Source organism: Mytilus californianus, unplaced genomic scaffold, assembly GCF_021869535.1.
Source record: "Mytilus californianus isolate M0D057914Y unplaced genomic scaffold, xbMytCali1.0.p SCAF_3, whole genome shotgun sequence".
NCBI classification, from domain to species: Eukaryota; Metazoa; Mollusca; class Bivalvia; order Mytilida; family Mytilidae; genus Mytilus; species Mytilus californianus.
The window spans coordinates 72977832-73004225 of record NW_026262679.1 but is presented as its reverse complement, the minus strand read 5'-3'; the positions used below and the strand labels follow the sequence as shown (position 1 = coordinate 73004225).

At 30.2% G+C, this 26394-nt stretch overlaps 1 protein-coding gene across 6 annotated transcripts in view; it reads right to left on the bottom strand.

Moving 5' to 3' along the window:
- LOC127735043 (leucine-rich repeat-containing protein 49-like) overlaps positions 1-26394 on the bottom strand; it is a 98013-nt gene that overhangs the window by 62623 nt on the left and 8996 nt on the right. For 2 of the 6 annotated variants that reach the window (XM_052245138.1, XM_052245140.1), the window contains 7 exons: positions 25812-25947; positions 23945-23965; positions 12019-12195; positions 8522-8627; positions 5931-6134; positions 4780-4846; positions 3252-3395 (listed from right to left, as the gene is read on the bottom strand). In XM_052245138.1, coding sequence (XP_052101098.1) covers positions 3252-3395; positions 4780-4846; positions 5931-6134; positions 8522-8627; positions 12019-12195; positions 23945-23965; positions 25812-25947 — 855 coding nt within the window. Of the gene's footprint in view, positions 1-3251; positions 3396-4779; positions 4847-5930; positions 6135-8521; positions 8628-12018; positions 12196-13468; positions 14351-19211; positions 19390-23944; positions 23966-25811; positions 25948-26394 lie in introns of those variants that run through there. The other 4 variants (XM_052245141.1, XM_052245139.1, XM_052245143.1 and 1 more) reach the window with 4 other exon arrangements.

Here is a 26394-nt window from a genome sequence, read left to right as displayed (position 1 = left end):
AATACAATGTAATCAAAAAAAAAAATCTTAGAAAGGTATATAAGTAATCATTCAATATCATTACTAATGAACTAACTACTGAGCAAATGATACCCTCTTGGACTTTTAAGCTATGTTTTAATCCATAGTATTAAGACATTTGGTTGAGGCACACACATGACAAAATGACCTGAAACTTGCAACACATATAATGAAACATACTGACAGGTTAAACTACTTTTATCAATTTCTTGTCTCCTATGACAGGTAGAAAAATTTGACATTAAAAACACAAATTATACATGTATTATTTATTTTCTTTGTCTACCCACTTTTTAAAATTTTGGAAATTTTGCATTTTATAGTACAGGCCACAGCAAATTGATTCATAGTTATTCAGAGTTACTTGTTTCAATATTTTTGAAACCTAAAAAAAGAATATATTGACATTCCCGGTATGCTACATGAATTATTACTCCTTCTAAATTAAATTAACAATGTCAATATTAAAATGTCATCGCTTGTCCGTCAACTCGCAGCAAATTACAGTTATTTTGGTGTTTAAAATTATTTCTAGCTCCTGAAAATGAAATTTTTACAAAATGAAATTTTAAATTCTCTTCCTCTCACTAAATTTCAGGTATCACTTTCTAAAATGTTCAATTTAGAAGAAAAAATTAAAAATACATATTTTGCTTCAATTTTTGTACTTCAAAGTCTGAAGAACAAGTTTTCAATTTGAAGTGGCCTTACCTGTTTTTTCTTATTGTCTGCAATCATATAACAAAGCATACATAAAATCTACTCTGTTTCCCAAACTGAGCAATCTATTATAAAATCTGCTTTACATCATAGCTTTTTCACCTACATTTTAATATTCTGACATTTTGTTAACAAATGTTGCTGCAATAATAACTCAATGTTTGTGAAATTTTTGTGACATTGTTCATGATTTTGATTTAATGATTAAAAAAACTTTCTACAATTACAGCTACATCATTTGATTGTGTACTTAGTTCGAGTTTGCTTGGTTGCTAGGCAAACTAATAATAAAAATTGTAAGAATATTGAGACAAAATGGTCAAATAGGTTATAAGTAACCCACAGTATTGTTAAATGCTCCATGATTTGATTGGTCAAAATAACTAATTTCAAAAGGGAGCAAACAAATTCAATATTGACTATCAAACAAGAAAACTTGTATCTCATAAATCTGTGTACACACTCAAAAGATATGTTGTAAAAAAAAATGCAAAATTTCTAATTTCTGCATTTTTTTATTATTTCTCTTGGACCAAGAATGAATTATAAATATAGCTGCACCATAATAACATGATACACCTTCCCCAGCAATAGTTACAAAAAGTATTGAATTAGTTTTACAAAGTGAAGTCCTATGCTTCAACACATTGACTAAAAATGAAACTGATTTAATCATTTTGATCTGATAAGTAAATTCCTTATTACTTTGAAGATTTAACTCCCTTAACTCATGAATTACAAAGAGAAAATTATCAAAAAGTATCAAGACCCTCAAACCAACACTCGAGATAATTTGTTATGGTTTGCATTAAATTGCTTCAGGCATATTTGAATAGTGTGTGATATGTTAAAATAATGCTATTTATTTTATGATCTATTTCCCACATTTCTAGAACGCCTATAGTGAATATTTTTTTTAAAAATTTACAGACCCTCAGATCACCATATATTGTAAATAGAATAATGAAGTTTTTTTTAAAGTAAACCACTCAAGGGCAAACTTGAGTTAGTGTGCTTCATGTGACAGATTGCTTACCCGGTATTTTTCACGGTTTACAGTCCTATAACTCTGGGTTACAAAAAAGTTAAAATCAACAAAAGTTAACAGACAGACCACAGTTCTAAATATTTTGCTCAATAACTCAAGGCATCTTTGAGTTACAGTGCAATGTAATGTCAAGACTCATAGATATAATACAGACAATGCTATACCATGTGTACAATTAATTTGCTTTGGTCGTAATAAATATATATAAACTTTTTATCTAAAACAGCTATACAACATTTTATATATTATATGTATAGACTAATATAATATACATGTAGATTACTCAACACCATAGTAGGATATAAACAAATGTATTTTTATCACTTTCAAATGTTAAAACTAAACAAATATTTCACTCTAATTCCAAATTTCATATCGTATATCAGAAATTGTTTTCCATAGGAAAGTATCTGTTTAAAGAAAGATAACTCCTCTTGATTAATAATTCTTTTTAAAAAAATCCATTAAAGCTGAAATGACTGGACTAAGAGAGCAGACAGATTTTTAGCAGACACAACAATTAATGCACTATATAGAGTTTTAGTTCAATAATATTTACCTTTCTACTCTGTTAAAAAATTCATTTATGAATCAACTAATTATTTTACTCAAGTGTAACTCTGTGATAGCCTTAAGATCAAGTTGAAATAATTGAACCAAATTTGATGCACTCTATGCACATTTATATATATCTTGTAAGAATACTCAGAGACAAAGGCAGGACAGCCAATCAAGGGAAACAAAAATACAATCACAATTTTTCTAGGCAATTAAATTTACTGATGTCTTTTAGCGCCTAGATGAAAGGATTTGTTTTCTCATGCTCAATCTTCACATACAAGATATGAATGTTAAGTTTTAGTTTATAAATGGTTAAATTTTCATTCAAATTAGATTTTAGTGACGTTTTATATTAATGTCATAAACATTTTTCCATTGTAAACTGAAGCAGAGCGTTCAAATATATGACAGATCACATGATAACAGTGATATACTTTGACTTGACCTTGAGATAAAATTGTCATGATGTAGAATGGAATGCAAGAATGTTGTAAAGTCTTGCAATTAAATAAAACATAATGGTGATAATACGAAACACCATATATATGTATAAAGGCATAAGATAGTGTATTTACGGTATAGTTTTTTGAACAACTACTAAAAAACTGAAGAAGAGTATTTTGGATAACTAAAGTTGTAGGAATTCTACATTAGGCCAATAAAATAAATCCATACAACATTTTTTGGGGTTATTTTTTTAAGCTAAAAGCAACACTTTTTATTGTAAATAAACAAAAAAAGATTATAGCAAATTCAATATCCTACAAACTAAAATAGAGATATATTTGTAAATTCCCTTCCCTTAAAGATCAGAAGAGTTAAAATATCTAAATAATTTTAAAGTATTATTGTATATAATACAAATCTACGATCCTACATTTCATCCTAACATTATACATACCACAGTTTTTATTTTGTTCCGTCGAAGATTTAACTCTGCTAAGGAATCCATACCCGATAAGTTATCTACATGTATAATGTGGTTTCCTGCTAAATTTAGCACTCGTAACTCTGACAGATGATTTAAATTTTCTATATTGGAAATCTGAAATAAGAAATAATATAAAAACACATTTTGAGATTTCTTATATTGGATAAATTCCTATGTACAGTTAAAAGATTAAGAACTGATAATAGGGTAAAAGTCAGTCTGACAGCAATCTTACAACAGAAGGGAATATATATATTAAAATAATCACACTCATCAACCAGGGCAAATTTCAATAAAGAGCTGCGCCATGAGTGCATGATACGCCCATCACTTTTTCAAAGAATAAAGTTATATAACTACTCAATGTCGTACCAAAATTTATAAGAAACAAAAGGGAGGTTATTTTAATAGATATAAACTAGTCACCAAAGTTTCATGAAAACTGCTCAAAGCTCTTTTGAGTTATTGTCCGAAAACTGGAAAATTCTCCTTTTTTAATGAATAAAACCCCATAACTCGGAAACGTAAAATCTAAAATTTTAAAAAATCGAAAGGGAGCCCACGTCAATAGATATAAACAATTCACCAAAGTTTCATGAAAACTGCTCAAAGCATTTTTGAGTTATTGTCCTACATGTTGACGACGGACAGACAGACGGACGGACAGACGTACGGACAACGGTATAACATAATACGTCACGTAAACAGGCAAATAAAAAGTCAAGAGAGTCCTCATACATTATTCCATTCTTGTTACTTAACAATGATTTCTAAAGAATGATGCTGAATTCTAAATTGTTCATTGAACCACTCAATAATTGCACTTGAATGCTAATTATATATGGACAAAAGATACTGACCAATTATTAAAGAAAATATTTGGTTTTAAAGCTAACTATTGATTAATATTTTTAAAGCTCTTTGTTCTTTACAATGTTTTGAAGTATACACAAACATAAAGTCTTAACACTGTTTAGAATTCTATTTGTCTTTTAATCAAGCAAAAATTTTATTTGCATTTCATTAATGGCTCCAGATCAAGGGGTAAATCAAACTTAGGCTAAGCTGGAGATCCCTATGCAATAGATAAAGAAGATCTAATTACAAAATTATAACATTTCAGCACTGCTTTAAAAACTCTTTTTCTTTTTTCATGTGTTTCAGGTAATTGTGTTTTCTGGTTCAGCTTTTACTTAATCTAAAAGTTCAATTGCTAAATGAATAAATGAAATCAATCAATCATTCAATACATCAAATTAATAGGGTGTTATCAATAGATACATGTAGTATTTTGTGTTAAACAATTTATATCTGAACATTTTTGTTTTGCGGAACCAATTGTCAACTTAATAAAGCAGACCCTTTCTTGAATGACTACCCGCTTTTGAATGATCCTTTACAGTTCCCATTCTTTAGAAATCATTCTCAATCCACCTGTTCTGACAATCCAACTGTCTGGTAGACATGTAGAGTGGCAAACAGATTCCACTGTGCTTACCTGATTTCCATGTAAATCTAAAACATCTAACTTGAATAAAGTATCTAAGTTTTCTATCCTCCTTATCCTAAAAAAAAAAGAAATATTTTATAAATTACTGAGTTTGTAGACAGTCTTAAAACAAACAGAATGTCTTTTGCTGTCTTTTGTCTTGTGTCTTGTTTTATGTTTTTTCTCATTTGATATCTACTTCAAATCTCCTTTAAGAAACATAAGCAGGTACGGTATGTATCCTTTTAAGGTTAACTTTAAATGCACTGCACATAGTATTATCTATGTCATTTTTTTTATAAGAAAGATCTACCAGTTGGGATATCTAGACTATACAAGAGTAAAATCAGTGCAAAGACACTGTTTAAAACATGTACTGTAGTGTGTGCGTGTGTGAATTATCTGATTTTTTTTTTTGTTGGATATATATATCAAAAGATCAAAATTGCAAGTATAAGTATGAAATATAAATTTAGCAATTTTATAGAGGAATGGAGAAATGAAAAAAAATATTGATGGTTCTTGTTAGTTTCTGGTTTATTTTTAGGGTTTATATCAGTTTTCTTCATTGTTAATTTGATTATTTTTATGGCATGTTTGCAAACTACTTAAGGATGTTCGCTCCTCTGTTTCAAAATAACAAGCATTTTAAAAGACTGTTATAAATTGATAGTATATAAATAACAGAACTGAAAAAGTAAAAACAAATGATAGATCTGTGTCCTTGTTTTAGAGATATGATTAATTGAAAATTTGGTGGGAATGACTCTTTCTAGATTTTTTCATACATTTAACATTGGCACCTATTTTCTCTCAAAAAGTATGAAAAAATAACAAGGATTTTATAAGATTTTCAAAAACATTTTTTTATATGTAACAAAATTATGAAAAGTTGGGGAAGGTGGGAAATTTTTTGTTGGCACTACATGATTAAAACTAGAGGATTCCTAATATCTGACAAAAAGTCAAAAGTAAGAGAAGCAAACATCCTTAAAGAGTTTTCTGCAATTCTCAAAATGTGTGCATATCTAATGGTAGATGCACAAATCCACATCTGAACAATGTTTAATTGGTCGTTATCAATCAAAATTTCTCTTTTTTCTTAATTATCTAGTAAAAAAAAAAATTCAGATGAAGTCCTTATATCCTAGCATACTAACCTATTTTTGCCTAACATAAGAACCCGTAATGATTTCAGTGCATTCAATCCTGCTATTTCTTCTATTTGATTGTCATACAAATCTAAGAATATCAAACGTTTTAATGAACTCAGATGCTGGATCTTGCAGATCATATTGTGTTGATAATTGAGCAGACGCAGCTGTTCCTCTCCTTCCAAAATTGGACATACTGTTAGTTTCCGTCTGAAAATAAGGAAATCAAATCATATAAATGTTTTGCAAAAAAAAAAAAAAAAAAATCATTGCAGGCGAAGTTCACATTAATAAATCTATTTTCAAGCAATCAAATCAATGATTAAACACACAGTATGAGTAATATATATTAACTATAAACACAGAAGTTTAAATATTGAAGCAAATTCTTGTGCTACATTGTATCTTTCTTTTTTAATTTGTACATAATAATTACTGACTGTAAAATCTATAAAATATATAGAACCCTCAAAATATCATTACAAATGTCAATCATACAGTCTTTAATGAAAAATAAAACAATAGTAGCTCAAGAATAAAATGTAGGATATGGTGATCCAAAGTAAGGAAATTGTTTTGTACTACATGTACATGTACCAGGATTATAGCAGTTAGAAAACAAAGATATATCACCATGGATTTTTGATTGATTTGATTTGATTTTTGGTGTTTTAACGCCACTTTTGGGCTATTTCGTGGCGGCCAGTTTTTATTGGTGGAGGAAGCCGGTGTGCCCGGAGAAAACCACCGACCTTCGATTAGAAAACTGACAATCCTAGTCAATTAAGATTGAGTTGAGTGCACCCGCACGAGCGGGGTTCGAACTCACAACCTCAGTGTTGACTGGCTAGTGATTACAGTAGTAACTACTTAGACCACTCGGCCACCGAGGCCCCTCCATGGATTTTTGAAATATACAACTATACAGTGGGATATCCAGTGAACAAAAACCGAAGAAAATTCACTCTTCTTATGATAGTCCAGAAAGTCAATAATAAAACAATACCGGTGACGATACTGATCAAAAGTTATTTCTAAATGATAACTGTACATTTTAAAAAAATTATTTGTTAAACGGTGTTATTAGAAATATACATGCAAATACACGATGTTTTATATTCAGTATCTATCGAGATAGTTGCATTAGAAGCTTGTGAAACTGAAAGTTAAAAATTGCCAATCTTTGCTGCATATTGATAAAAAAAATTGGAAAAAATCATGAACATACAAAATCTAAAGATCTTTCGGGTCACCAATTTTCGGAGTGTTCCACAAAGTCCTTAGCATGTTACAAGTTCCCAAAGTATACTTATTTTTTCACACCTAAGCGATCGAGCACACCGATCTGCTCTTGTCACATGTACATTCAATAGAGAAATATTGTCTTTTTGTGAATATAAAAATTTAAAAGTCTGTCTGTGCAGGTTAAGAAATTAAAGATAACTATTTTTATAAAGTAGGTATGTTTCTACTATTTTTTATACAATTTTAAAAAAAGGTTGTCTCGATATTTGTACATGTATTTGCGGTCTTCTTGATCTATTCAAATTCAATGTTTACATCGAGATAAAGTCCGTTTGAATTTGCTTAGTAACTTAATTTCAAAAGTGCCAATCTTTGCTGCATATCAATCGATTCCTTTGGAATTTTTTCCCAGACTTTTTCTGATCTATCTGTATATATATTCGGATAATTAGCATGTTCAAGAAAGGTAAACAGCCAGTAGAAAAATATATTATAGTTTGTACTCCAGGAATTTATTCGCACAGCAACATTTTAAACCAATTTTACATCAAGCTTTTATAGCCTGCTGTACTCGTCGTTTGCTACTTAAGGAGGGAAATGAAAACATTGAATGGAAGTTTTGTTTTTATTTCAACTTATTTCTTTTTTCACTTTTTACCAGAACATTTTCCTGTGAATCCATAATTGATAGCGTCCTTGCTTAATTGGGACAAACTTTGAGAAGATCTAGTTTTCAATATTTACAGGAGAAGTTATATTTTGTCACTAGATTTCCCACTGTATATACCAAATTTGAATCAAAGTCAATAAAACAAAAAATATAGGCCATTGTCACTGAAGTGTTACTGAACTGTAATGTGACGTCATTGAGGGACTTTGGCCACTGGCTATTAAGCAACAACCCACTCAATCAATCTAATGTGGTTGTAGTTGTAAAATGTGTCATTGATGCATCATTAATAAGGAACCATTCTTGGTCATTTCGAATGACAAATATTGTGAATTTCGTGCAGTGCACAAAAGCAGAGGATTAATTGTTGATACTAGTCCTTGCTTATTACCATTGTTCATCAAGGAGAGGCCTAATGTCTCACTGAGAATATATGTGATAACGCAACCAATCAGTGTACGTTTACAATGACACAAAAGTTCACAATTACAGCTGACAATCTCAGACAGGTTTTATCACATGCTTTCCCTCAAGGATTTCACTCGAAAAAATTAAGAAGGTGTATGAGTACTTCATTATTTCATGCATATTACATTTGCTTCTTAACCTAAGTACTTAATAATTATGTTGACTGTAGTATCTGTATATTATGTAATGATAATGCGTCATTAAACAGACATACCTGTCAAGATTAAGTCTGTCTGGATTTGACGATCTTTCTTCAGGTGTTCTATAAACTACAGGTATTCCTGGAGCTGAAGGACTCTCAGCAAAAATTACTCTATCACCTGTTAATTTAAAAAATATACTTTAAAGATAACATTTATAACCCAATATCAGATAATGGTAAAAGTAGTTTTATTTGTAGATTCAATTTTTTCTCAAAATAGCAATGGTGTCAAGTTTTTGAAAATATACAAACCTTGCTCCTATTAATTACTACTGAAGGTTTACCTTAAAAATGAAGAATCCATGAAAATTGTTACTCCATGACTAACAAGAATGTGTCCATAGTACATGGATGCCCCACTCTCACTATCATTTTCTATGTTAAGTGGACCGTGAAATTGGGGTCAAAACTCTAATTTTGCATTAAAATTAGAAAGATCATATCATAGGGAACATGTGTACTAAGTTTCAAGTTGATTGGAATTCAACTTCATCAAAAACTACCTTGACCAAAAACTTTAACCTGAAGCGGGACCGACGGACGAACAGACGGACGGACGCACAGACCGAAAAACATAATGCCCCTAGGTGGGGCATAAACACACTTACGCGTCAAGTTACTAGTGAATCAATAATAGTCAATATTAAATTTTCTAAATGTCTTCTTATCATTACTGAAAAACAATGCCCTTGTAAGTCAGGTGAAAATTTCAAACAAATTAAGCATGACCCTCATTTTTTACTTTTATTATTTTCTAGGGTTCATTTCCAAGTCAGTTCAAACTTTAGTGTAGAATTGTACTTAAGAAATGACCAACTGTTCTTATGCCAAAGAACTTCTTCCAGACATTTGATTATATAAATAGGATGGACCTCTGCAAACATCTTTTTTGACAAATTATTTGCAGTGCACACTTGCCCAGATGACCAGACACAGAATTCATTGAATCATGCTCTGTTGTGGCATGCTATGCTTTTCGTCATTAGATTGTGTTCTCATGATATTAATAGATTAAATACAAGTGAACTGACATTCTCTTATTCAATAAGTGTTATGTATAAGGCGTTGTTATTCTAACTTGAAATATAAAATCAATTGTTCTGCAAATAAAACAAATGAAAAGCAAACAGATATAAAAGTCTATATGAAGTAAACAGCTCTATACGTGTCTTAATGTGAAAGTATTTTAATAGATAAAATCAAATAATATTCCACAATTTAAATGAACAAGATTAATCTTATCACCTGACAAAATTCATACAAAGGCAATATCTAAATCATATATCTAAAGATATGAAGTTGAAAAGAGAAATTTGTCTATTGGGTATGGAAAACTGAAATATTTTAAAATGTACCATATAATTTGCATTCAATTTGAGGTGTTTCAATTCTTACTTACATAATGTGCATAAAATGTAAATTTATTTTCATCCTTTTTTCAGTCTTTGTAAACATTGTAAATTTAAAAATTTTAATCTATTAAAAAGAAGGTCTCAACATTCTATAAAGAAAGCATGTTTCCATTTTTACATTGATGAACGAATGTTTTTTTTCACAAAAAGAGGGCGGAAATTCATTTGAATTAACAGCACAATTTGCGCATGATGAAACAGCGGCAATTCTCGTCATCTTTTAAAATATAATGCATTGTTTTGAAAATAAAATCAATGAATGAACCTTTAATGAGCAAGCTTATACACCCCTGCCCCACATAATTAATATTGGAAATTTTTACCAGTCCCCCTCTTAAAAAAATGGTCCCTCATTTCATATTTTCCGTTTATTGAACTCATTAGGTTTTGATAAGTGGAAATGTTCAATCAAATTTTGATGAGGATCTGACAAAAAATGAAGGTGCTAACACTAAAGGCAACAACAAAGTGAGGAATAGACAGGAAGGACTGATGGACTGGATGAAATCATTATACACTGTGCAACTTTGATGCAGGGCGGGGGGACAAAACAGCATACCTAATTTTGAGGTCATAAAACTCCAGAACAATCAATATGAAAATATTGAAAAATCAAAACAGGTTGTATGCCTAACAATAATGTTGCACAGGATTAAAGAGAGAGAAAACTATGCACAAGTCACATAAAAATATCAACATTCTGAAGAAGACAGATAAAACCCCCAAACTAATGGAACGACAAATCTAAATATCATTAAATTGAATTGGACCATACATTATGTAAAGATTTAATTAAACATTGTGATCCCATATCTGAAGTATCAAATAAATCAAACTGGACTTATCAGGAAACATGCTTTAAATTTTAAACATTTTAACAAGTAAAGTCCCATAACTCTTGAACAACAAATTTTAAAGAATCTTTAAAATCTAAAGTGGGCTAGTTTTCATACATAGAACAAAACAATGATTAAAATTTTGTAAAGATCCAATAAACCCAACTTAAGTTATTATGGGTATAAAAATCAGTTGATGTGGTATGACTGTCAATGAAACAACCCTCTACCGTTGACCAAATCATAAGGATGTAAACAACTATAAGTCACTGATATGCCTTCAACAATGAGCAAAATCCATACAAAAAAAGTAAGCTATAAAAAGCTGTAGGCATCACTTCAAGTTTCCAATTTTTAAGAATCAGTCTATTTTTCTCTGAAAAGACACTTGTAAATTATTAAAGTTGAAGGATCATTGACACTATGAATATATTGTGAGGATCCAATCAACCAAACTTAAGTTTTCATAAGACAGAGTTCAAAACAAAAGGACAAATAAAAAGACAGACAACAGTATACCAAAATATATCTGTTGTTGATAGGTGTAAAAACAAATACCCCTGCTGGAAGTGAATTATGTAAAGTGCACCCTTTCACATTGTACTCCAGCCCTTTTGGTGAATTTGACAATGTGCAATAAAAACAATAAACAAACTGATTTAGGCACTGATAAACTACTCAATGCAAGTTAATAAAAGCTATCTGTAAAAAAGGGATGCACAGCTTTATAATAAATTAAGTTGATTTCCCTTTCAACTTTCCGAGAAAAAAAAACCTAACAATATACATTTGTTTATGTATTCAATTTTGGAAGTACAATGTATCCATTTTTTCTTCATTGTAAAAGTTCATATTTTCAGTTAAGATTATCAATATTTTGAAGTGGTAAAAATATGTTTTTATTGCTATTCTTTTAAATTTTGATTTGATCCTTTTGTGTGATGATTTTTCACTTCAAGCAACTAGACTGACAATATTTCTCAGTTATGAAGAGTGAGAACACTTTGACGTCATATGCCAACATTAGTGATAAACAGATTATCTTTCATCTCTCAACTCAAGGAAGTTTCTCTGCAGCATCTCATCTCAGGGCTATCAGCCTTCGATAAGATTTTAGCTGAGAAACTCCTACTTTTTTTTTTAACCATAGATAATCTGTGAGTAACCATCATTGGTTAAAAATTGAGATTAAATTCGCCTTTCAAATAATAGTAAATCAGTTTATCTATGATGCACCATGATACTGCTACAACTAACAAACCTGGTAAAAAGGCAGGTGCTTTTTGTGTATTGGGTGACAAATGTGAACTAGAGCGTGATGTTCTTCCACTGTCCTCTACATCTTGAACTATATCTGGGGGTGCATTTAGATCATGTGCTAAGGCTGCTGCTGGAACTATTTGTTTCTTGTTACTTCTGTAGTGAATAGGAACTTTTTCTGAAATAAAGCAACCATCACCATCAAATTTCACACTAGTGCATAAAATGTTACCAGAACCCTGAAAATTTAAATTCAAAGCACTCGCCTTACATAAAATTATTACTGTAGTTAAATATATTATATTTCTATCTAAAAAAAAATTTCAGAGGAAAATTTTGTAAAAGTGAACAGATGACAACGAAGTACAACCGACCCCAAGTGATGAAATTAGCTAACTTGACCCTTTGGTCAGGTGAGCTAAAATGATAATGATATACAAAATCTTATTTTAAGGCTAAACTGTCCATTATCATTTTATGATACAAATTCCATTCCATGCTACTGTGTTTTCATCTTTTTCAGTGGGTACCAATTTTTTGTGAATTTCATAGTTTAGACAAATTCTGATTTTGAGTCTATAGGAAATTTTTATTTTGTTAAACACACAAGTTGTGGTTCAACTATACCAAGATAATCCATGAAATGTGTACCCACATAAAAAAAGAATCCATGGTATTTGAATAATATTTCAGTGTTATAGTACTGCAAAGTGCTATATTAAGGTGAAGTGGTCAGTTTAAATATTAATAATCCTTCAAAGAGACTTTACATTATATTTCAATTGTTACCCTTTTTTGAACTTGTAAAGACAAAATAATGTGCCATAATCCTAAAGGATAAGCAAACATTATTTAATCTGTACATAATTTAACATTTGTTTACTGCACTGCAAACACACAAAAACATAAGAATGTTATTTATAAGAGTATTTTTTCTCTCCTTAAACCTGTCTTTATAGTCATAGTTCACATTCAAAGTTGAGAAATGGATGACTGACTATACTGCCTTTTCCAGTATGGGCTACCTCACTGAACATATATTTAATCAATTGAATTTTTCAAGAATAAGTTATATTTAATATTCATACAGTATTTTATGAGGAAAACTTGTGATGGCGATGAAACATAATTTTATACTGTAAAGTCTATTTCAGCTCTAAAATTTCTCATAGCTTTCTTTCCAATGTGCCCTAAATGCTATCTCATAGATAAATCCTTCACATCCTTTTCATGATGTACAAAAGTAGAAAAAAAAAAGACAAAAGTTTTACATAGATGCAAAATTATTTGCTGTAATTTAGTCCTTAAAATTCTGTTTAATACATTTTTGATACTCAAATCTCATCAACAGATTCAATACATTTCTATTATACTTTTATATAGAAACTTTCCCCAATCAAAAATACCTAAACTTTCACTCAAAGATGCACGTGAGTCAAAGTAAACATTACCTCCACTCAAACTGGCGGGGTGTTTCATCCAGACCACAAAATAGGACATAGGAATCACTGAATCTCGTCTCTCCCGACGTAAATTCATTTTAATTAACAAGATCAACTTTTATAAACATTCCATTGATGTTTGGTCTTGAAAAAATCTGCTGGTTTTGTTTTTAAATCCAATATGTTTACATTGTGTATTATGAACAAAAAACTTAAATTCCAATTCAAATTTCATCAATACGTCTATCAAATATGAATATGGACTCAAGAACAGTTGTATTTATCACACATTTTTAAAGGAAAACAAAGCACACTTCCTCGGTCTACTTTAAGCGATGCTGTGATGATGACCTAAGATCTTATATGACTTCTGTCATTGTTACAAATAATGCTGACACGGCTCTAGGTTTAATGATAATATGGTAATACTATTGTCAATTATGAAAAATATTAAAATTAATTCCAAATTTGATCACATCATTCTAAGACTTCCATTTCACATAGTTTTCAACTTCCCAAGTTCTAATTACTAATATTCCACTAATTTCATATGAAACTCTTAAATCATCACTGCAAAATGCAATTTTAAATTTCCAACTTCCACTTTTTTTCTCCTTCCATTACTAAAGTTTTGATTACAATAAACTGATCCGTATTTCTCTTTTCTCCCCAATCTTTACACGATCTATTGATCTATGCAATCAAACCTTCTATTTATGAATTCCAATAGATAGCTTTTATCAATTGTATGACATGTACTGTCTCTTTAAATTATTAACTGTACAACAATCTCTCCTTAAAACTCATAAAAGTTTGATTTTCAATAAGTATTTCGTAGGAACAATATCAGCACTTAGTTTCTGAATTTATTCTGCGACTTGATGATGCATATAAAACTACAAATCAATTTTATAATTCACAATTAACGCTACTAGTATATTCATTAACCATTAAATTAATTCGAAATATTTGATACCAAGGTCTTCAAATTTCCATAGATTAGAAAATTTATTCCATATCAATATGAATCAACAAATTAAGTAGCTACTACATTGGTTTCTTGCAATCATTGGAGCATAACTTTTCTTTTAAACTGACTGAACCTACCGAGTATTTCTCAACGCAAATTTTCAAATCTTTTTTTAATATAAAAGTTAATCAATGTGTAATTTTGCACTTCCTTTCATTGAAAATTTCATACACCTGTAACTTCATTTTCAACGAAAAACATGTCAGTTCAGAATAATCAAACTACATGCATGTACAAAAAAAAATTATTTTGAATGGTTTCTCTAACTGTAACATCAGTATTATCAAAATCATGCTGTGATGCAAAGTCGTTTATTTGAAATATCCAAAGCATTCTACACCTGAAGCAATTAAGTATCAAATGCAGACTTGATACAAAGAAAGCAATCCTGATCTTAATCCATTTAAAATGAACTTCAAATATGTTGACTTTTTATATGTTAAAAACTTAATTCCACAAGATAATATTTGAGTTCAATTTGTTTTTAAATCACTATAATTTTCATTTGAGACATCAATAATTCCTATATCCATAATATCATCATAAGTATCAACTATGCATGTGTGATTATAGAAAGATCAGGTCAACAAAAGTGTACATTATTACTCAATAACTTTTATGGACTAGTCAAATACAGACACTCTCCGAGTTAATCCATCGGTACTGCAAGATTAAATATTCATAATTGACTTCAAAAAGAATTTAAATTTAAAAGACACATTATACTTACAATTTAAATTTAAAATTTTGAGTTAAGGATTTTAAAAAATCTTTAAAAGTTTAAAGTTTACCTACCGTAATGGGTTAACTTAAATTTAATGTTTAGAACTATGCTACTTTGATAATTTTTCAAAAATAATTTGTAAGTCTTAACACATTGATTGTGTTTGAACATTCTTCAAAATACTTTATCTAACAGGTCACTTTCTTAACTTTCTACTAGTTCAATTCATCATAATATATTCCTTTTATGTCGTCAAACATGAAAATAAGAAGATGTGGTATGATTGCAAATGAGACAACTATCCAAGAGAGACCAAATGACACAGAAATTAACATCTATAGGTCACCGTACGGCCTTCAACAATGAGCAAAGCCCATACCGCATAGTCAGCTATAAAAGGCCCCGAAATGACAAATGTAAAACAATTCAAACGGGAAAACTAACGGCCTGATTTATGAACAAAATAATGAACGCAAAACAAATATGATATACAGCAACAAGCAACAACCATTAAATTACAGGCTCCTGACTTTTTTCCCTATAGATGTCTTTTTATTTATAGCTCTAAAAGTTTCAATGGGAAAAAGAGTAAATTATTAATTTAATGTCACAGTCAAAGAATAGAGTGTAACTTCAAAGTAAAACATACTTTTTTAAAGATTTTTTTTAGTTTTCCAGACCATCATATATATATCTTAAATATTTGGCAAAAAATGTCAAAACTAGATTTCTGATTTTAGGAAAAGGGACATTCTCAAATTGATAAAAGTATTCAGAAAATAAATGCAGACAACAGTTAGATTATTATTTAAAGTTACTGTAGTTTTGGACTGGTTTGTCAACTTCAGATATGTAACATGTGTGTAAGATTATGACTGTCAGTTTTATCCCACATTAGTAGTTGAGGGAATACAGTGGGTAATGAGAAGGTCATATTTGAATGTGAGTCAGAGGGTATCGAGAAGTAGGTCATATTTGATAGTAGTCAGTGGTTATTAATAAGTAGGTCACATTTAAATGTGTGTCAGTGGGTATTGAGAAGTAGGTCATATTTGATAGTAGTCAGTGGTTATTAATAAGTAGGTCACATTTAAATGTGTGTCAGTGGGTATTGAGAAGTAGGTCATATTTGAATGCGAGTCAGTGGGTATGGACAAGTAGGCCTTATTTGGAAGTAAAGTCAGCGGGAAATGAGAAGTAGGTCATATATGAATGTGTCAGTGGATATTGAGAAATTGGTCTTATTTGATAGTGAAGTCAGTTGGTAATGAGTAACAGGTCATATTTGAATGAGAGTTAGTTAGTTTTGAGAAGTAGGTCATATTTAAATGTGAATTTGTGTATTGAGAAGTAGGTCATATTTGATAGTGATGTCAGTGGGAATTGAGAAGTAGGTCATATTTAAATAAGTGTCAGTGGGTATATTAAGGAGTAAAGACATTGACAAAAAGGTATCTAAAAGGAACTTAAAATTAAAGGAGATGTACATTACCCACCAATTGGGTTGGTGCCTTCAAACATGTTCTCCATGTTGAAGGCCGTACTTTGACCTATAGTTGTTAACTTTTTATACATTGTGACTTGGATGGCGAGTTGTCTCATTGGCACTCATACCACACCTTCTTATTTATATTAACCCCACCACATTCTTTATGTGCCTGTCCCAAGTCAGGAGCCTGTAGTTCAGTGATTGTTATTGGTTCATGTCTGTCATATTTGATTTTCATAAACTGTTTTGTTATAAATTAGGCCATTAGTTTTCTTAGTTCAATTGTTTCATATTTTCATGTCAGGGCCTTTTATAGCTGACTATATGGTATGGGTTTTTATCATTGTTGAAGGCAGTATGGTTGCCTATAATTGCTTACATCTACTTCAGTTGAACTTTGGTGGATAGTTGTCTCTTTGGCAATCATACCACATCTCCTTCTTTTTATGTAACAGACATGGAGAGGTCAAATTCTGGCCTTCACCAATAGACAAGCTTGTCTGTACAATATGTTTTTCAGCACTCAACCCTCCACAATGACCCACCAAAAGTCTGTCATGGCAAACTAAAAATCCTGAAATAAATTTTGTCATAAAATTTAATACTTTCAATCAATGTAACAGTACGATGATTGACATGTCTAATCAGCATGTGTTGTTTTATCATCAATTCTTAACAAAGTTTGTTTTCTCAAAAGATCAAATTCATGTTATTTAATAAAAGATATTGAATATCCTGCCAAAATTGTATTAGGATGGTATTATTTGCAAAATAAATGCATATATAGATAAATATTATCTACATGTATAACTTTTTTTCAATATATACTATAATCTTTTAAATCTCAATACATGGGCAAATGCTTGACTAACCAATAATCCTTTATAGAATGATGCATTGTATATCTTTTTTTTTACAAAACCAATGTTTTATAGTTGGTGACAATATAATGAAAAGAGATGTGTTCTGATTGCCAATAAGACAGCTAACTATACATCAGTGACCAGAAAGGAAAACGATGTAAATATCACAAGTAATAATTTCATGTCTGTGTTTAATAAATCTATATGTTCCTAAGTTTATAATGCTGAATTTCAGAGCTTGCAATGAAAAGCCCAAAACTGAGTTCTAACTTGTCGCAAATATTTCAAGTATCAAAAATGTCATAATTAGGCATTCATTTCTAATAATTCTGGATTAGGGATTAAGGTATTTTTATCACCTATAAAAGATTATAAGATGTTTGATTGTCAGTGAAATAAAAAAGAAATAGCACTTGTAAGCTTATAAACCATTTTCTATTGTATATCCTATAAGATATAGATGTTTTATTTTCTTACATAATTATTTCTTTACCTTAGAAGAGTTACATGCTTGACGAAAGTAAATTTCCGTTAAAAATATTGACAAGAAACACATTTTCAGATATTTTTTAACAGCTAAAGAATAATCTTGATGATGATGGGACTAGTGTTACCAGGATGTGTCTTGCAAGGGCACCAGTTTATGATTTTGCACATCCAGACAAAAAAAATCATGCATCCAGGACGCAGTGCGCCATGAATTATATGCCAAAAAGACATTATATTAGAATATTGCAAACAATTGTAATAAATGAATTGCATAAAAGGCGCTTTCCTGGATTCATCTTCATCAGGTAAGTTAGAAGTCCAAAGTTTGTACATGATCCCATAATTGTACCAATAGGCAAGGACAGCATTATTTAATTTAAGATTTGCCCTTTGGATTTGGGCAAGTGAGTTTAGAAAGGACAACTTGATTTTCTTGCAACTTTATCGATATACAAGTTTTCAAAAATGATAATGTGGAGGCCTGGAACTGAACATCTTTCAACTATTGACTAGTTTTAATCTGGGACTTAATATATAACATGTTAAAGTAGGTCCCATTTTATTGCATATTCAGAATTGACTGCATTGAGAACGATATAACTACCTTATTTTTTTTATAGATTTTTTGAACTGATTCCCAATTCTACTGTTGTTAACTTAAATAAACTGATAATAATATCAATATTTTCACAACAAATTTTTCTTTAGATACAATTAAATCAATATATAGTGCTCGCATTTACTTTAAATGGGTCATTCCATTTAGAATAAACATTTTGAAAACTTTTAGTAAAAGAATCAAGATATTGGTCTAAATAAATAATTTTCATTTACATATAAAGAAAGCAGACAAGATAATATGTTAATTAAGTCAATTTGTTATTTCCAACACCAGATCGTCAGGATTCAAATTATACAAAAACATTTTTGAAAACAAGAAAATTACATTCCACAAAATCATTTAAATAACAAATTTCAAAGAGAAGTGACCATTTTAACTTATAATAATGACTCCCAAAATCATAACTGCTGAAAATATTATCCACTAGTGATTTTAATGTGTTTATGGGTCATTATCACATAACATTATACTTTGAATTTAAATCACAACAAATATAAGTATAAAAATACACATCTAAATAGGAAAAAACATTTACCAGGCATCAGACAATATTTTCTGAATCCATAAGCCCGCCCTGGGCTACTTTCCTCCATCCTGAAGGCTCAACAGTATCAAAAATTTGTTACACCATTATAAAATTGTATGGTCTCTTTGTTTTGTGTATGATACATATTTTTAAACGTTTAAACATTATCATCCACGGCCTACTTTAAAACACTTTAATAGTTTACTATTTTCATTATGTCTGAGATTTTTCTAAAGAAAATAATCACGGTCTTTGACTAATAAATTGACGGGAATGACTTAATAGGATTATACTCATTATTAAATCTGTTTTTATTATTAGATGTAATATTTCAAACAACACTACAGGAGACTTACAAGTAAAAGGTGTCTTGAAGTTGAATAGATCCATTAAAAATCATAAAGTTTTTGAAATATATATAAAATTAAAGACAGTTTCTATTTAAAACACTAGACACATTTGTGTTATTCTGACTTATTAACAAAGGATAACATTTTCTGAAAGGTAGGGTGAAATCTTGTATTGAAGTAACTTAAAATTTCAAAAAATAAATTATTTGAGTAAAATCAGGACTCACTCTTCAACTTTCAGGAAACTATTAGGGTAACAGGTACATTGATGGACAATCTCACAGATTTTTATGAAATTTTTCAAGCACATAGAGCATGAGGAATGCATGTACATATAGAAAAAAGTAACTTTTATATTTAAGGAGATATAGAGATAAAGAGAATTGAATATTCCGTGGAAAGAAGTACAAATACAGTATTTGGTTTTCTCATTATTGAAGACCTATGGTTGCCTTTAACTGCTTACATCCACTTCATTTGCACTTTGGTGGATAGTTGTCTCATTGGCAATCATACAGCATCTCCTTATTTTCATACAAATGTATAGTATGCAAGTAAATATCACAAAAAGTATTGAATAATTATATTTTCAATTGCCTTTTTTTTTTTATAAAAAAATGTCCTTCAAATTTTCTTTAAAAATAATGTTATGACCACTAAATTTAGGACAAATTAATATTGAAATAAAGGGGTCACCAAATTCGTTTTGGCTGTGACAATGTCACAATTACTATTGCCTTTTTGGGCACTTTTTCCTGGCTTTACAGAAGATTCAATTATTTATATTCAAAAAACAAATTAGGTGACCCCCTTTAAATTTTATCAGTAACACAGAAATTTCAGTAGCAATAAGATATCATTTTCAAAGAAAAAAGGACAGTCTTTTGAGATACATTCATTTCTAAGTCAAAATTGCTGAAATTTTTACAATATTTACGTGTATTCTATATGTTTGTACTACTTATATCAGGATATTTTATTTGCTATATCTCAGAAAGTATAATGGTCATATATAAATGATATATCAGATGTTCATGTGTAGTTTCTCATGCTCTAGTTGCATGCTAATTTTCATGCATCAAAGGTTCAACAATTGCATTCTTCCATGCTGTCAAATAAAGGGTCATGTACACCATTTTGCTGACAGTATTCGGTCTAACCATTCAAATTTAAGCGACAATATTAAGATGTCAATATGTATAGTGTTGAGTTTATTGTTGAAAATCAAGCTACATTTGTTTTGTTATTTTTAACTTCATTTTTAACATAATTATGTTTATGAACATATGTGTGAGTTTTTACTACATGTTGAAGACCTCACTCTGACATAAGGAACAGTAAAAATAAAATGCTCCGCTGGGGCGCAGCTTGATAAGACCGCAGAGGTCGAACCCTGAACAGTTGGGGCAAGTATGGACACAACATTCAAGCTTGATACAGCACTGAATTTGGATTGTAATTAAATATTTGACACAGCATAGGTTTCTGACACAGAATGAAAGTGGTCTAAGAACTTAAAATTTTTTAATTTACCTATTCAAACCATATCATTATTATTTTCTTTTATATATAAATCAGAAATAACCAATTTAAAATGGAAAATTTTAAAGAAAGAAACTAGAAAAATGGTTGTTTTATGGCCCCTTTTTGGCCCCAAATTCCTAAACGTTTAGGGCAATTACCCCCAAACTCAAACCCAGCTTTCCCTTTGTGATATGGAACCTTGCAGTACAATTTCATAAAGATCCATACACTTACACACAAGTTATTGTCCTGAAACTAGAAAAATGCTAGTTTTTTTGCCCTTTTATGGCCCCTAATTACTAAAATTTTGAGGGAATTACCCCCAAAATCAATCCAGCCTTCCCTTTGTGGTATGGTACCTTGCAGTACAATTTCAGAGAGATCTATACACTTGAACACAAGTTATTGTCTGGAAACTAGAAAAATGCTTATTTTTACCCCCTTATTCCTAAACTTTTTGGGCAATTACCCCCAAACTCAATTCCAGCTTTCCCTTTTTGATATGGAACCTTGTAGTACAATTTCATAAAGATCCATACACTTACACACAAGTTATTGTCAAGAAACTAGAACAATGCTTGTTTTTTGCCCCTTTTTGGCCCCTAATTCCTAAAATTTGGAGGCAATTACCCCCAAAATCAATCCCAGCATTCCCTTTGTGATATTGAACCTTGTGATACAATGTCAGAGAGATCCATAGACTTACACATAAGTTATTGTCATGAAACTAGAAAAATGCTTGTTTTTGCCCCTTTTTGGCCCCTAATTCCTAAAATTTGGAGGCAATTACCCCCAAAATCAATCCCAGCATTCCCTTTGTGATATGGAACCTTGTGGTACAATGTCAGAGAGATCCATACACTTACACACAAGTTATGTCTGGAAGTTACAAAAATGCTTATTTTTGGCCCCTAATTCCTTAACTGTTGGTACCATAACCCCCAAAATCAATCCCCACCTTCCTTTTGTGGTATTGAACCTTATGGTAAAATTTCAATGAGATCCATTCACCTAAACTAAAGTTAGAGTGCGAAAACTAATGTGTCTTCGGACGAAGACGACAACGCCAACGTCATACCAATATACGACCACAAAAATATTTTTGCGGTCGTATAAAAAAGTACTGTTCCTTTGCTATGGCTTTTTTTCAAGCGAAAATATGGATTTTGTGTCATGAATTAATTTACAATATATCTGTGAATACCATTTGCTGCAAATTTTAAAATTTAAAGTTGACAAAACCTCATTTTTAAACCATATCATTTTCTCCTAAAAAAAAGAACAAAAAGTGAAAGCTCTGATACAAAAATATCTCAAAATAGCAATTTTTTGTGGTTTCATTAAAAGCTTTGTGGTTTCTTTAAAAGCTTGGAATAAGCATGGCAAACATTAAATTTCCTAAAAATAATCTAGTCATTCAACCATAGACCAAATTTGGATACAAGAAATATTTGACACCTGAATATCGGACATAAGATGCTGAGTCAAACAAAGTTTGGAATTCATTATATATATATATATAGTTTTAAAAAAGATTAAAAGATGTCCAGTAGGGCTGTGTATGTGTGTCCCAAAATCATTGGGAAACTTTCATCAACTATTTCTTTACTTACAACAAATAGGGGCAAACAATTATACTGTGACCTTGATTTTTATCAGACTGAAAATATCTTTCAAAACTGACAGCTTTCAATTTTCTGCAATATTTTTCAAAGAAATTTAAACACACTTTTACATTCTCAACAAGCATGTGCTTTTCATGTGCAATAGTTTAGTTCAGTTTTCTATTTCAAATTTTTAAAATGCTAAAAATTCTAAAAACAATCGAGTTTCCTGATAGAAATTCAGCAGTGCAAAATTTAAGCATAACAAAGTGCCAAAAATGCAAAAATAACACTCTGTAAAATATATATGTAACATTGACATAATGCTTGCAACATCAGATCAAGTCCTTATATTAAAAGTAGGTGTTGGAATAGGATCAATGTATCACTTTTCTTTCTTAATCAAAATATCTTAAAGTATGTCAAATATACCAATACAAACATATCTATTTTTTTCCCTCTCTTTTATGTGCATTAAAACTCATTTTCATCAAAATTAGTTGTCAGGTATGTTATGGGGTATGAGTCTAAATCAATGCATAGAATTAACAACTGTAAGGCACAAAAACTGGTGATCACTGCAAGGTTAGAAAGTTTGAGAACTATGTAAGTATACCAAGTGAAGATCATAGCAACATGCTGCTACAGAAAGTTAATATCAAATTTCCAAATCAGTCTACTTTATTAATAGACCATTTTCATATTACCCACTTTTGACTCAGGAGTTTATAATTTTTCGACAGGTTACCTAAACTTTGGTAATACACTACAGTCAGTGATCAGTTTCACAAAAGCTTATAATTACGACTAAAGTTAATTGTACGTACACTGAATTGTTCATAACTTGCAATAAACTTTCGTCATAAGATTTGTTATGAAACTGGTCACTGGTACTCTGTCAAGTAAGAGCAACTATAAGAAGTAAAATCAAGCTTACATTTGGTACAATTATGGGGAAAAATTAACTGTTATATGTTTTCTATACACAACAAAATGATCAGAAAACAGTTGATTTTTTTCCCAAAATTGCAACGATTATAAGCTTGATTTTACATTTTTTAATTGCTCCTACTTGCCTGAGTATCAGTACATCTTACCACAGAGTATGTAACTTGTCAAAAAATTATATACTCCGTAGTCAAAAGTTGACAGAATGAAAATAGTCTATTTACATGTCAAGGGAGATAACCCAAGTTTATTATCATGCTACACTTCACCATCTAGAAAATTAGTGCATACTACAACAAAAGAAATTTTATCTTACCAGTTGGTTTTTGATCTGAACCTGTAGTTTAAATAAATATCATTATAGCCTACCCATTCTTCTTTTTTATTTTCAATAAAAAAATATTAAGGGCATGAAAAATTACATCCACTATAAATGTTTTTCACAGTCATTTTATACATATTATACATTTTAAGTCATGTTTGGTTTAAGTCGTTTCAAAATTTTCTCTTTTGAAAACGTTGTCTTAAAATTTTGCAGTTCATTTTTGTAATTTTTTTTTTTTTTTTTATAGCCTAGACTAGTTTTCTGTCATTTAAAAGATTACACTATATTCATTTGTCCCTGAAACCTTGCTACATCAGTACATAGACACTAGCTTTTAGAGGACAAAGTAATTTCTAAAAGTTTCTTCAGGCAACAAAATGATTTTTTTTTTTAAAGCAATGAACTCTCAACTGATGTCAAGGTCAAATCAAAACCCATCAAATCCATATGTTCATTACATACAAAGACTTCACATACAACATCTTTTCAACCTAATTTAGACAGACATATATATATATATTATATAAAGTCAGTATGGATCAGACCAGCATATGAAATTTTACATTACCACTGAAGTAGTGAAAAGAGGTCAAGGTCATGCAATATTCCAGACTGACATAAAGCCTTAACAAATACTTTAAACCAACTAATTTTTGCAAGCGATTTATTTACAAGACTTTGAGAGAAGAAAAATAATGCAAATATAAATCATGGCAAATATGTAAAACTTGGATCTGTTCTTATGTAAATACATCTGATCGTGTGAGTATAAAAATCTTGAAATTAAACTGTTGCGAACTTGGCTAGAAAGGGCGAGACACGAAATAAAGTATCCGTGAAAATAAGTTGGTTTACAGTAACCCACTTATTAAATATTGTTTATTCAGTGTTCTCCCCATACATTTAATACACACTTCTGGTAAATTGGGATTTAGAAATAGCATCTTTCTTTTGAGAAAATATATCATCATATCCATAACAAAATCTACTTGAAACTCTTTTCTGATAGCTTCATATTACCATGATGCTGAAGATAAAATAAAGTCCCACAACTCTGTATCAAAAACAGAGAGCTTTACATTTCTAAAGAGAAAGGAATGAACTGTAGTAGTAGGTATTAATTTAAAGACGTCATCTTATAACAGTTGATTATGAAATCAATTGTGTTATAAGAAAGAGAGCAGTGTTCTCCCCAGGGCCTTATAGCATCATGGTAATGTGATGCTATATTTCTTGTATGTGATGCTATCTGAAGTGGTTTTCTTATAGATTATGTTATGGATGTGATGCTATAATTTTTAGAAACAAGATGGTTTTTCAAATTTCCCTGTTTTCCAGGATGCTAAATGAAATATCTGGGGAGAACACTGGAGAGAATGATCTATTGAATTCAATTTAAATAATCTTTTTACCAAGAATCAATTAATAATGTACTGTAACTAGTGAGAGAACTGCAATTTTTATGAAAGATATATATTTATAAATATCGTCAAATTATTCAGTATGCCTCAATGTTATGTAACAATGGTTCAAAATTACATGTACATATTATTTTTCTTTTATTATTTTTTTTTTTTGGGGGGGGGGGGGGGGGAGGGTGAAGCCAAAATAATTCTTGCATATTACAATAATTTACCTTTGCAGAACAGGATATGGTTTATACTGAGGAATTTATCAGCTTAATGACTTATACCTAAATATAAGTACATAAAGTGCAATTAAATAAACCATGTCTACCACCACAAATAAACACAAAATTCTAGAAAACCCATTTATGAACTGTTCTAACTATCAATACTAGTAACTACTTGAATCATCTAAATTCTTTTTCTCTATTCTGCTGATCATTTCTTTTTACCTGCAAATTGATTCAACGCAAAATCCGGAGTACCTTGGTGAGTGTAGCGCTTCATGTTTACATCACTGGGTACAATCTGTGTTGGACGAAATATCACTTGGTCTTGAGGCTGTACAGTGCTCTTATCAAACTTTTGCTAAAAAATTTCAAAATGAAAAGGTCAAATGTAACAGAATTAAATTGAATATCATGTAATACAAACTTGTATTCTAAATTTCTATTTAAATTTGATATATATTTTACTGTCTGAAAATAAAAGATTAAAAACAATGTGTGTGTTTGTTTTTTTAAATACTCTTTTTTATATTATTTCATTTCATGTACTGTCACCTGAACTATATCCTTATTTCTACATTTCAAATAACAAATGCAGCATTACACATACAGTGTAGGTAGCCTGTCATAAATAGAATTTCATGATATTTTCCAAGATCAGATGAACTAACTTTTTATATTTTCCAAGAACAGATGAACAAATAGTCAATATTTCCTAAGAACAGCTGAATAAACTATAAATGATATGCCTACATTGGCCATGCATAAATGTATGTATATTTTTAACCTCATGCTGCTACAATTGCAG